Consider the following 14,833-nt stretch of genomic DNA (forward strand, 5'->3'; position numbering starts at 1 on the left):
CACACAGATTTGTGACTTATTTATGACTTGCAAAACAATGACTTGGTCCCACCTCTGCAAAGTCAGTTGGATTATACACACCCCAGGCTAAATTTATTTGGACCTGAAAATTAACAATAACATTAGACTTAGTTTGCTGTAAACAACCATCAGGGCTTACAGACTACTTCCTGCTTCAGCTATGACCTACTGTACTACTTGTGTGTACTGTTTTCTGTGCAATGAGGCATTTCAAGTGTGCACACTTTTTGTTTTACCTCCAGATAAAATTACAACCTGTCGGACTTTGCTGTACTGATGTTGTCAAGCTTCCAAATCTCAGCAATTAGTTTGGTGAGTTCAATGTTATCATAACTGATAGGAGTGACGGCCAAGATTGCAAAATAAAACAAAAACTTTATAATACAGAATTATCCTTGAATTTCTCAGTCCCAAGCTACTACATTACAACTGATACTACAAGTCATAAATTAAAAGCTAAAACCATTTAAGTGTGAACTCTACACAGCTCAGATCCTCTGTCTGTCCGTCTGTCTCAGTTGTTCAGGATGTCAGATGGGTTCATCTGTCAGTCTGTCAGTCTGTCAGTCTGTCAGTGTTGGTCTCTGGAAGTGCTGTAAAAGCTTCAGTTACATCATATTCACTTCAACACATCTGCTGAACTCAGCAGCACGTCCTAATTATTGACAGTGACAGCTAAGGTGTGTGTGTGTGTGATGACCTTACCAGAACTGCATGTGCGTGTAGATGCTATCTGCTGATATTGATGCTTCACTGCAGACACTGCAGTCACATGTGACTGCAGTGTCTTTTACTGTACACACACACACACGTGCGTGCGCGCACGCACGCACGCACGCACACACACACACACACACGCGCGTAAACATTAATGCAGACCCATGCACTTAGGAAAGCAAAAAAAACAATGGCTCAGATAAACACACATACTTGCTACTGCAGAGTGGCTGTGTCTTACACACACACACACACACACACACACACACATACACACACACACTCTCTCTCTCTCTCTCTCTCTCTCTCTCCCCTGCATCTCGCTCACACATACGTACAGTGAAAGTACACACACTGCAGGGATGTGTTCTCATGCCTCAGCAGACACACCTCCTTCCCAGCTTGATAAAAACACTAGCAGACTGCAGTAGAACTTTGCCTTTACTGAGCTGCTAAAAAAGCCCCAACTATATATCAGTCTTACTTCATTTAAACCTGAGATCTTAAATATAAGGTCAATTAAAGTTTATAAATTATGAAACATGAGGAACTTCTTATTAAAAATAAAAATATTATAAATAAAGTTGCTCCCCAATTCCAATACATAGAGTGAAAACCCATTTTTGTTTGGTATAACAATATAAACAATGTGTGAAAGGCAATACAAAAAGTGTTAATAAAACCACAGCATGAAAGCAATTTGTATTCGTAGTAAAACATTTGGGCTTTTGTACAAAAGAAATAAACCATCTTCTTTCTACCGAACTACACCCGCCAACCATATCACTGCACAGAAGGAAGCGTGCATCTACTAATGGACAAGGGGCTCTTGGTCATGACAGTGTGAGATGTAAACATTAATAGCGTCCTCCTTAATAGCTGTAAGCTAGCTGTAGCTAGCTCAGTGATGCTAGGTGAGCTAGCAATAGATGTACACTTCTTTCTGTGCAGTGATACGGTCGGCGGGTGTAGAAAATAGTTCCTACATGAAACCGGTCACAACAAGGTCTGTGGATTATGTTGAGTTTTATTTTATAATTTTTTTTTTTTTTTGGGGGGGGGGGGGGGGGATATAGTTCCATTATATTGGAGAGAAGGCAGACATCTCTGTGGTTGACATCACTAACATTCAGCAAGTCACACCAAAAGAATCTGCACTGATAACTAGCACTACAGGTAGAGGAAAAATATGTATTTTTGATTTTAGGGTGAACTATTCCTTTAAGGCTTAAAAAACTCAGCTAAATACCTTTACTTAATGTCATCCCCATAAATGTTAGTTACACATTAACTTGTAACAAGCCACATATTTATACCAGGGATGGTGGCATCATACATGCCAGTCAAACCAGAAGAATAACTGTTGTGTTTTAGCGGTTCAGTCACACCAATGACAGTTTTCTTACTATGAGTATCCTTTAAGGTATACCTCTTGGTTCTTTATGTCGCAAGTCAAAATGCAACGTATCTAGTTTAAACTCACAGGAAGGAAACTGCTTGATTTTTGCCAAAGAGCAATACTGTAGGTGCTGTGCAAAATGAGCTCACAGAAGAAAAATGAGGCTGAACTAAAGGTTTGCCCTTCCTGACACTGAGGACAGATGAGCTTTGGGTTCCCCATTCAGCTCACATAGCAAGAGTCAGGTTTATTACAGCCCTTCATCACAGCTAAGGCCTCAAATGACTTCACAGCGTCCACATTATTAACACCGAATGAAAGGAAAAAGCACAACACTTTCCACTACAGAATTTGAGACACAAAGATAAACAAGGTACAAGATACGAGAGGAATGAAAAGACATAAATAGACAGAGTGAGATAGAAAGGGTGAGTATAAGACAACAAGCACAAAAGCACAGAGGATGAAGTAAATAAAGGAATGTCAGGGACAAATGAAAAAAAAAAAGATATAGCTGTTTAAAAAAGAGAGACTGGGGAATGGTGAGCTCCTGCCTTGTCTCAGACAATATATCTCATTGATTGGTAGTGATTCTGACATGTGCCCTGACCATCCAACTAGATATGCCAATACGTCAGTCTGGCAAGTTATTATGTCAGAAATGTTTTATATTAATAGATAACTTTTTTCACCTGTGTTCATTTCATATTATTGTTCACTGTAAGACTTTGTTGTTGTACTGTGAAGCCAAACACAGGTTTGGGGATCGCCAGTTCCCCAAAGCCGATTATTGCTATTCTCTATCTGTCCACCAGATGTCCTTAGATTTTTACACCTGCTTCAGTCAGATGACCCCCTCAAACGCCCAGTTACCTGTTAAGACTTTCCCTCATCTGCCCTGCGGTATCACTCTAAAAGTAATCCACTGGTTCAACAATCTGCACCTTTTTAATTAGTTCCAACTCTGACATTAATGATTAAATCCCGTAAGTCTTTTATTATTTGACAAACCTACATCATCTGTTCTAACCTTGAAAAACTTAATCAAGTTGAACCAGCTTAATATTCATCTAAAAGTTCTGTGTTAGTGGTCAAACTATTTTATCTAAGATATTCTAACTTTTTTATTCTATTCCATCCTACCAAAAAAAATGTTTTTGATTTTGACTAAATTCTTAAAATAAGTTGTCATTGACTAAAACATGTTAATGAAACAAACATTTTTTGGGGGGGGCAGAAAAACGTCTTCATTTTTGGCATTATCCACTAACTCCATGAATCATATAACAAGCCTATTTCGACTCATTCCCTGCCAGATCATCAAAGTTGCAATGCTGCTTTGTGCTTTTGCTTTCGAGCCACCAGAGCCTGAACAGCCTGAACCTGAACCCATCTCTATCCCTACTCTGTGCCTGTACTTAGTAAACTGTAATATAGTCTATATGCAGTATATACTGTATATGTCATTGAGTTAGAAAGTCTAGATCTAATTCAAACTTGTTTGTTGCAATTTAGCCATAAATATAGCAACCTTTACAGAAAAAGTGGGCCCAGAGTTAGTCCTTGAGGGGTCCCACATTGGTCCCTGGGTTAATATCTTATTATCACATGTGAGTCTATGGTGCAATGCTTATTGGACTGCAAGTCAGTGGTATGAAAAAATTTGAGAAACCCTGTGGTAAAACATCTGCTGTCAGCACAGTCTCTTCCACGGTATACAGGAACATCCATATGGCACATACAGAACGTAGCCTACAGTGCTGTATAGACACCAGTGTCTGAAATAGCCACAAACACACACACAGCTGGAGGATGTGTTCCTGCTTTTGGTGATCATTATCATACCAGCTGTGTATGGGCATGTCAGTGACTATGTGAGATGATATGACAGCCTGATAGTTGAACATAAAGGATTAAAAAAAAAAAAAAAAAAACACACGCAGCTCTGTTTGGTGTTCCATCTGTATTTAGCATCACAAGTATCAAACCAATCAACAAGATCTCTCTGGATCCATGCCGCTACCTGTTTTCAATCCATAACCTTTATGCCATTTCATTAGCATAATGAATCTGGAATTGGTAAAGTACATAAACATAATTCATCAAGTTTTGGCAAGCTGTGGAAGTTTTATCGTCTGGTCACACCACGGTCATGTAGGGTGACATCAAAAGCCTTGTGATATAAACTGATCTATAAATGTCATATTAATGTGGCATAATAATCATCTCCACAGGCGTTACTGTGGCACAGCACTCTGCATCTAATCTATTCATTATTTTGTAATACTTACTGCATGACAACAGGTTTAGGAAAGAGAGTATACTGTATCACTGCTACATTACCTATGAATTTATAAAACACAATACTCATTCATTCATTCATTCATTCATCTTCTAACCGCTTCATCCTCTTGAGGGTCGCGGGGGGGCTGGAGCCTATCCCAGCTGACATCGGGCGAGAGGCAGGGTACACCCTGGACAGGTCGCCAGACTATCGCAGGGCTGACACATAGAGACAAACAACCATTCACGCTCACATTCACACCTATGGACAATTTAGAGTTATCAATTAACCTAGTCCCCAATCTGCATGTCTTTGGACTGTGGGAGGAAGCTGGAGTGCCCGGAGAGAACCCACGCTGACACAGGGAGAACATGCAAACTACACACAGAAGGGCTCTCACACCCGGGATCGAACCGGGAACCCTCTTGCTGTGAGGCGACAGTGCTAACCACCACACCACCGTGCCGCCCCTAAAACACAATACTGTGAAGCAAAAAAATAAAAAATGAAATAAAATAAAAATACATTATTTATAATAGCCAGTTAACATAACTGCTTCTTCAGACAAGGCTGATACAATCTATGAATAATTCATATTCTTTCTGGACATCAGTTCGTCTAACTAAACTGCTCTTACATATCAGGGGTAGTTCCATTAACTACTTTGCCTATTAAGATGAAGAAGACAAATCTATGAATGACATGAATGGGCCTAAAACACAAAATTCATATTTACAATTAAATCACAACGCTCCATGCAATCTAAGTTAGCATTCAAAATGCTAGACCAATGTGACAGTGGTTCAGGTGGAGAGGAGCCATAAAGTCAGCAAAATAACTCATTAATGTAAGTTATACAGCAGTTTTAACAAGAAATGTAGTTAAAGAGGACCTTTTATGCTCATTTTCAAGTTCATACTTGTATGTAAGATTTCTGCTAGAGCATGAAGCGACCCTGTCTGCTGTCACTGCTCAGTGTTCCTGGGTCTTCTGTACCTCTGTGTCTGTGCACTGTCAGCCGGGAAATGACTGCAACAAGGAAAAGAGGCATTTTTTACCCTGAAAAATCAGCAATAAAAGCTTTTAAACATAACCAGACATGTTCCAGCATGGAATTAAATCCAATACGCGGAAGAACCTTACCAAATTTCATAACCATTGGCATGTAGCCTTATTTAGCAGTGTAGGCTATGTAATGCACACACTTGCAGTTGTGTGCCCGGAAAGTAGAAAACACTGCTAGACAGCAAGTGTTCAAAACAGTGAGGTTTGGTCACAGGGATTACTTCTACATAAGTTAACCTCATTATTTAAAACCTTCTTCATTGTAACATTATGTATAGGACCCCAGGAAGACTAGCAACCACTTTGTGGAACTTAATGAGGATCCTAATAAAGAATAAAGAATAAAGATACAAAATACAAAAAAGCACAACAGGTCCCCTTTAATATTAGCTTCTATACGCTACTGGTCATACAAGACCAAGTAAGGCTGTACCTGCAAAAACTTTGTGTGTACTGAATTAACTAACAGTTTGTTTCATTGCTTATGAATTCACCTTTTCATTTTAAAGAGGAAAACAATGTGTTCTACTGTATATCCTATAAAAGATATATAGTCTCACTTAATGTGAAAAATATAGAAGAGACCAAGTGGGTGCAGGTTCATGTGGTTAATACTGAATAAACAAACTTGCCTTTACTCTTAAAGATCTAGTGTGTAGGATTTACTGGCATCTAGTGGTGAGGTTGCAAAACTGAAACTTCTCCCATTTGCCAAGTGTGTAGGAGAACTACGGTAGCCAACGCAAAAACACAAATGGCCCTATCTACAGCCAGTGTTTGGTTTGTCCGTTCTGGGCTACTGTAGAAACAACATGGCGGACTCTGTGGCAGAGAACCTGCTCCGTATGTAGATACAAATGGTTCATAAGGTAAGGAAACATAATGATTCTTGTTTTCAGGTCAATGTAAACTAATAAAAACATAGTTATGAATATTATATTCCATTTCGGCCAAAAGTTGCCCCTAAATCCTACACACTGGACCTTTAACCATTCTGTCCTTTGTAAGGGAGGCAAATTGGTTTTACACAGGCATGAAGAACAAACTGTCACTGTGCATGTGGTGTTCCTGATGTTATATAAAAACCATCCACCCTACACCAATAAAGACCATGAGATGCAGTTTAGCACTTTGGGAAAAAAAGCAGTCCGTGAGGCTTGAGTTAACATGCCTCCAGTTTTACTTATGACGTTCAGTTTACTAATTGTGAGGACTTAACCCGTAAAAAAAAAGTTAATGTCCTATCTGGCTCTGGAGGACCTTTTTAAAGTCTGAAAAAACCCTCACGATGTCCTGATGTCTAAATAAAGCTGCTATCCACTGCATTATGGGAAATGTTGGATCCAGCATTTTGGATCTTTACCATACTAGGGACCTGAATTTGGGATATCTCAGCCTCTGTGGCTCCGATTTTGACCATTCTACTTCTATTCTGCGTTTTGTGAGTCACTTCCAACATGCCTAATCACATTCGATATGTATTAGAGTTGTTACCAAACTCTGGTTCCCTACAGCTCTGGACTGTTGCGTGTCATTACATTGACAGCTAGATAGGTTAACATTCAACTCATTTGACCAGACTGTGCTACTGGCTGGGTGATAATTGTGATAATCGTGTGTGTGTGTGTTGGGGGGGGGGGATATTAATGATGCTAAAACAGTGCTGTCTCCAGGCTGACACAGTGTAACAATGACAGGAAGATAGAAAGGCTGAGAAGACGGGTGGAACAGAGACTGAAAGAAAGAAAAAGTGAAAAAATAAAAACAAAAGGGCAAAAGGGAAAAAAATAAAGATATAATGAATCAAGATGAGGCCTGACAGACATGAAAAAGGCAGAAAAATAAAGAGAATGAGCCTGATAAATAACAAAAAGAAAGACAGTCAGCTAATTTAAGTCTAGACAGGGTTGGTCAAAGTGTCGAGGCAATTACACTTAATCTTCAAAGCTCTCACTTAAACACACACACACGCACACACACACACACACACACACACACACACACACACACACACACACACACGCACACACTCCTCGGAGGATCCCTGAGGGCCCTGATGCATGGAGCTTGTAGTGTCTGTATTTTGTGCAGTGATCCTACAAAAAAATAAGACATCAGTGATCAGTATTGGACTGCTGTCGACTATATCTATTATTGAAATCACATGACCACTTAATTCTTAATTTCAACTATTTTAATTTCAGCCAAAACATGTTTTAAATGCAACACACTAGCCTACATTGTTGAAAACAATATTAATTATTTACACATCATGTCTCTGTAATAACCTGGGGAAAAGCCTCATTAACGCATTGTATGTTAAATGTAACATGAATAAATTATCACTGCATTATAATAACGGTTAACATATAGATTATCAGTGAGACTGACATTCTCTGATAATAGAGCAAAGTAACTGTTTTAAAAATCATGATTCGAAAGAGTGATAAAATTAAAAGGCTCACAATTTTAATTTTAAGATCCAGGTATAATGAATAAGCAGAAATTCATCATTTCTAGATTGAAGGAATTAAAAAATCGCTATGTGAAGAACTAGAGGTGTAATTTCATCTGGAGTATAGCATGACGTCACACACCCTCTCTCTGTGTTGATCTCCAGCCCCTTGTTTACAAGCCCGGCTGTGCATTCATGTACGTTCATGTGAATATCTTACTCAATAAGATAATAATTTCAGCAACAGATAACAAGATTCTTGGAAGTGGATTTTTCTTCGACTGGCTGGTTTGAAAATAAAGAACCCAACAACAGTGTGATTTTTTTTCCATAAAATAAATCTGCAATTATGCTTGGTACAAATGTATCTTGTTGAAAAATGTATATGCCAAGAGTTCAATTTACATACACAGTTCAGAAAACTAAATATTTTCCCTCAATGATTCAACCCTAGAACATACTAGTGAGGTGAAAGGCAAATGAAAAAAAGCTTTTCTTACCTTACATCATCTTTGCAACTCATAATGATACACAATCGTTTGTGGGAAATGTGCCCTCAATAATAAAGAACACTACTCTAACATTACTATGGATAGAAGCTGTCATCTCCACCATGCTTTCATTTTACAAAGTTCCAAGTTACCTTGACAACAATGTGTTGATGTTTTAAAATGTGACACGCAGCAGCTTTAAACTACCATTCATTAATTTGTGGTCCCTGAAGTTGGTCATAACATTAACATGAACAAACTGATGGTACAGTCCCACAGAGGAACCTAAGCAACTGTGGATGTTCCCTCAGTAGAATAGAAACTACTGTTGTCCCTTGTTAGCACAAATTACCCCCTACCCTTGAGGTTTGAACAAACCCCCTTCTATATTATAAGCCATGTCTCTGTGTGTCTACAGGGCCTTTGTGTCTGCTCTATTTAACTCTCCAGCCTGGACGACTCTCTTATTCTCCATCCTATGCTCCCCTTTCCTCAAATCCTCTGGTATACTCTTATCTATATTACTTCTCTCTTAATCTCCCAGCTCTGCCCGTTCATTCTGCCTGCCATTCATCCATTGTTCACGTCATTCATGTAAGGTAAGAATGTTTACGCAGAGCTCATGCTATCTCTATCTTTGTTTCCAAACTCTACAACCAACACTTTAAAGGATAACATTTCAAGCAATTTCCTTGCAACTAATAAAATCATCTGCCTTGTTTTTAAGGAACTAATTACTGAAAATATTCCAAACAGGTTATAGTTATATGTGCTGGGGGCTTGTGCAACAACAGTGAATACGGAAGAGGTGGGGCTCATTAAATGAGCTGCGTGGGCTATTTTAGCTACTGATATCATGAACCTCATCACAATTAAATCAGGAATTTGACAAAAGTGACCCATCAAAAAACACCAAAGTGCCACACCAATTTTAAACATGACTGTGGAAACAGTTGTGCAATGTCATAATGTCCTCTATGCCACTGGATAAACCTCTGAGGTGAAGTCTGAGAAAAAAAAACCCCTGATGATGTAACAGTGATGTCATCAAGGTTATCTCAGTTTGGCCTTGGAGACTCCACATTTTAATAGAGCTTGCAATTGAAACTGTGGGTGAGGTGTTGGAATACATAGCCAGGCAAGGAGGGTCTAACAGAAGATGCCATTGAGTTGCATTATGGGAAGCATGTCAAGTGTTAATGGGGATTTATCCATTCTAGGGACTGAAATTCAAGATATCTCAGCTGCTGCTGCTGCTTCAGTGTCGACCATTAAAAAATATGTGTCTCCTGCAAGTCCAATTTAATAGAAAAGCTATACTATGTTACTGGTGTACCCATTTAAGTGATTTATTGCACCAATCCCATCTCTGGGAGTATACAAACAACAACCCAAAAGTGACATTTGTTATCGATTATCACAATCATATTACTCATGAAAGCTGCAGTAGGAGTGTTATATTATTCTGCAAGACCTGTTTGATATTCCTGAATCTAGGAACTAGGGCTGTATCTGACTCAGAATTGTGTCAGTCAAACCAGATTTGGCTGTTCAATACGAATATTTGACTATTTGTTTCTTTTTTTCCATATAGAGTGAGAGAATTTGCCTGACATTCGGGGTTAGAGCGATGCTCGTGTAATATAGTGAACAATCCAAATTAGCCCTCTGAACGAATGTGTGCTAACTGCGCTAACGACAGATCAGAACCACTTTTTGCCGACACTAGGTGTCCAACAAAAGCTGCAGACTGTGTCATGTTAAGTTGCTGTGAGCTGTAAATTCACCATTTCTAAGCAGAAGGTAGAAGTTAACGTTATCTCAGAGTCTGACCATGCAGAGCGTCTCTTTCTACAGGCAGCTGCCTCAGTCTCAATCATACTCACCCTGGGTCTGGGTCTGCAGCTACCTGTACCACAGATCAGTATGAAAGCAGAGATCACTCACTCAGCAGCTCAATCTAGGGACCGAAACATCATACAAAGTACACTGCACACTGACTGACAAAAACTTTTAAGAATTAAAGAATCTCAGTCAACTGAGGGGTCTCCCACTGATGATTTGAATTTCGATTTGAATCGTCAACTTTCAGGGGGCTGCCCTAATTGGAACTTAGTGCATAAATGTGGCAGACGTAGTGACTTTACAGTGAGCTCAACATACTTAACATGTTATTGTACTTTCTAATGTCAATATAAGTCATCAGGATTGTATTTATACCTGATTACTTATTCAAAAAAATCACGGCCAAAAGACCCACATAGTTAAGAAAAATAAAAAGGTAGTTAGCCATAAAGTTACTTTCTAGCCACTCTAGGGGCTCTTGTTTCCCGGCACAGCGCAGGGTGGCACAGGGTGGCGAACCCCGCGCAGAGCTAGTTTCGAGCAGCGCAACCCGAGGAGCGCTCAGTTTGGTAGTTTGGCAGACCGAGGTGTGCTGAGATGGGTGTGGCAGCGCAGCAGGGGGAGGTGTCGACAGATCCAGCTTGGCGCAGTGACAGTTTCGTGCCAAAAGGCTTCGCTGAAGGTGCGCTAAAAGCTCGCCAGCTGAAACCACGTCTACTGTCAGCGCAGGCGGAGCGCAGCCGGTGTAAGCCGAAGTTTGGCTGACCGGCGGACAGTGTGCACACGTCACCAAAACCTCACAGGCAGGTTTCCAGAATATCAGGCACATTAACGATGCAATAAATGCCCAAAAACCACTATTCAATGCAACTATCTGCAGTCAGCACATAAATGTATCTCTATATCGACTGTCCCGTCACATCTGATGTCAGATCAAAGGGGATTGGCACCGTTTGGCACGTTTGGCACATTTGGCACACGTAATGGAAACCCAACTTGATTAACACAGCTGCAAACTAATGAGTTCACATCCCTCTCAGCCAACCACAAACAGCCACAGCATCAGATAGGGAGTATATATTCAGCATCTGTCATCTTAGAAAAGTCAAAAGAAAAGAAACAGAGTGAGACTGTGAGAGAGAAAGAGAGCGCGCGCGTGCGCACGAGAGAAACGCAACATTGATTTACAATTGTGGTGACCTCCTCCCAGGCTACCTTTGCATCATCAACCCGTGGAGGTCTGCTCGTAGTTCCATATATTCGGACACTGCAAGCTTGGACCTCCCGGACCAAAACATCAGTTTCCTCCTGGGAGAAGTTTGGCCGTCTGACGCTGCTGCTCTCTTCTGCCATGGCGAATTGAGTAAACTCTCATTACACCTTCGCGCAGTGCATTTAAGGGTGAGGAGAGGGGCTCATTTGATTGGTGTGATGTGTGTAAAACCCACTCCACGCCTTCTCTCCTCCCTCTTTCCGACTTGCGCCGGTAGGAGGGACGGAGGTGGGAAAGAGGAGTAGCTGCGCCAGGCACACGGTGTGCCAAACACGCAAAATCCGCCTGGCCACACCCAGTTGGCGAAGCGCAGGTGCGCTGCGCCCCGCCTCACCTCGTTTCGTCTGCGAAACTAGAGCCCTAGGAATAACGTAAGCAAAACGATTGCATTAAGTTGCCATAATCAGGACATTTCAGAACTGCTGTCAGAGCACGGAAATGATGCAGTGGATGAACCTACATTTTTCCATTCAAATTTCAGGGTTCTCTTGCAAGTAACGTCAGAAACTTAGCCTGCCTCATGGAGTAGACCCTGTCCAATCTGAAATACTCATGTATGGGACATCTCTCCTTCTATATGATCCGACACAGACTATACATAAAGATTGTATTTCTCCAGGAGGCACTTACAGAAGGTGTAAGCATGTGGTTATTTGGCCTTAACATGGAAAACCACTGGTATGATCCTTTAAAGCTTCGGTGAGTACACACTACAGTTATACTGTGTTTCAGCCAGTTTACCAGCTTGACACTGAAGGCCAATTTCACCTAGACAACTTATATTCAAACCCTGTGATCTAAAAACATCCATTTTACTAAATGCCCACCAGCCAGATCAACTCTAACCTCCTGCAGGGAAGAGGACGTTCCTACAGGGATCAACATCACATTAGGGAAAGCATCACTACCTCCTCACGTCTTTGCTTTAACGCTCACAGCGACTTACCGCTCTTGGTGTCCTTTCCATCCAGCAAGGGTCGGTAGTCACTCTTGGAGACTGTCTCTCCCACCTTGTCATCATAGCTCTCTTTCTCCAGTGAGGCCACAAAGTCTCTCTTCAGCAGGGGCTCAGCAGGGGCCCCACCTGGGACCCCACCTCCACCTCCACCCAGAGCGTCTCGCAGGCTCAGGTCCATAGTCCTGTTATTGGAGAAAATAACACATGATTATGTATTTTCTGCTTTACCCCCTCCTCTTCACAGGCTGTCTTTACAGTAATATTATCTGTGTATTGAAAACAAAAAGTCTTCCTTCCAGTGACCATCACTGTATGCGACTGACCACTTCACACCTTTGACAAGCCTAGCAATTCAGGTGAGCAGTGATTCACACCATGTGTAAACCTGCTGATAAAAATCACCCAAGGATAGAAACGAGTAAAGAAACTGGCACATCTCTGCTTTCACTGTTCTACATATCTTCTCTCTTAATTCAGTTTAGTGGGACATGCGTGGAATCACTTTCTTAGAAGAATTGATTTAAGTTATTAGAGTGAAAGCAGTAATAACACTTGAAACTGAACTAAAACTCCACAAAACTCCTTTTCTTACTGTCTACACACTCCTCCTGATACTACAGCAGCTGTTTAACATTTATAAGGTACGTCTCCTGATGCAGTGGTCAATAAAAGGTGAATAGACAAAGGCCTCTAAATAAGTAATGTAATAAAGTGAATATGAATCCATTGAGTATCCAGAAAACTATTCCTTTATGTTTACTCCTACATGTAATGCCCATTAACTTTTCACAGAGTTCAATGATTTCTCATTCCAGAAAAATCCACCTGAACATGACATTTAGTTTAAAAGCCAGGATGTGTGGATCTCGGGAGAGAATGACATAAAACTGCTTCTTCTCTGAAGTGCTGGCGCTGGGCAGCTGGATGGTAATGTATCCTCACGCATTGACTCGCCGCTGCCTGCAATGTCAGGCGACAAGATGCCACCAGTGTGTGGACTGACACTGAAAACAATGGGTGCCAGTGTTTCAATGTGAGTCGAACACTGTGTGTGTCGCCATTGTGTTTTTGTCTGCCAATATATAGCTTGAAAGAAGCATTAAAGAGTCTAATTTTATGAAAAAAAACAAACAAACAAAACTATTGCCTCAAGGTAATATGCCTCTGCCAACTACTAAAGTTGCAGTTGCATCCATGTCTTTTCAGATTTATTTAATATACGTTAGTGAAACTTTTAAGGAATTGAATAAAAGGTATGGGTGTATTTTTTGGCAATCAGCACAGTTTCAAGGTGACACCCAAGATTAGTGTCATCAATTCAGTACCAAATATCTCCCTTTCTGTACCTGAGGTATGATGTTGAATAATGGCCAGAAAACATGATGTCACAATAAGGTTGACCTTTGACCTTTTGGATGTAAAATGTCCTCACTTCATAATTATATCCTATCAGACATTTGTGGGAAATGTTGTCTTTATTACTCTATGAATTCTTAAGTTATGGCCAAAAACATGTTTTGTGAGCTCACAGTGACCTTGACCTTTGACTACCAAATTCTGCTGATTTTATTTTTAAGTCCAAGCAGATGATAATGCCAAATTTGAAGTTTCCCTCAAGGCGTTTCTAAGATATTGCATTCACAAGAATGGGACAGACCGCCTGAAAATAATAATAACTCCAGCCAAGGCTATCCCTGCCACATAAAAAAAGGTAACCTCTAAAAAGAGCTACTGATTGAATAAGAGTGTAAAAATTTTCTGAACTAATGTAAAAAAGTAAAAAAAACAAAAACAAAAAAGGAATCTTGCCTGTTAATAAAATACATCTAGCACAGTGCATACACAATCATAATCATCATTAAAGTCAGGACACTCCCTTCAGGCTCAAACCATTAATTGCAGCAATACTGTTTTTAAGTTTGGCACATTTCAAATAAATTAACAAATTTAATAAACAAACATTCAGATGTTACACACAACTAAATGCCAATAAAGGAGAACACTGATAAAGTGGAGAGCGTTACAATCAAACTGAACTGGTGACACAAATCTTTACTGGTTCTAGGGCTTTTGCTCAAACTACATGTCACACGTCCACATCTTCGTATGTCTGCCACCTCAGACACAAAGAGTATAGAAGCAGATAGAGACAGAGACCACCCTCTCTCCCTCCCAATTCAGACCAAACTCAAATCATACTGTAAAACTAAGCAATGCTAGTCAAATACAAACCAAGATTCTATTACTGTGTCGCCTGTTTCTTGACTAAAATGTTTTCAGACACACATTTTAGTGTACCTTTTAGCTGTAATACAAGAATTTGTG

General features: G+C 40.3%; 1 protein-coding gene across 3 annotated transcripts in view; it reads right to left on the minus strand.

Moving 5' to 3' along the window:
* Positions 1-14,833, minus strand: part of map4l (microtubule associated protein 4 like) — a 146,966-nt gene that overhangs the window by 99,521 nt on the left and 32,612 nt on the right. For all 3 annotated transcript variants that reach the window (XM_049597693.1, XM_049597691.1, XM_049597690.1), the window contains exon 2: positions 12,497-12,690. In XM_049597693.1, coding sequence (XP_049453650.1) covers positions 12,497-12,686 — 190 coding nt within the window. In that variant the 5' untranslated portion in view covers positions 12,687-12,690. The remainder of the gene's footprint in view (positions 1-12,496; positions 12,691-14,833) is intronic.

This window comes from Epinephelus fuscoguttatus, linkage group LG15 (assembly GCF_011397635.1).
Source record: "Epinephelus fuscoguttatus linkage group LG15, E.fuscoguttatus.final_Chr_v1".
NCBI classification, from domain to species: domain Eukaryota; kingdom Metazoa; phylum Chordata; class Actinopteri; order Perciformes; family Serranidae; genus Epinephelus; species Epinephelus fuscoguttatus.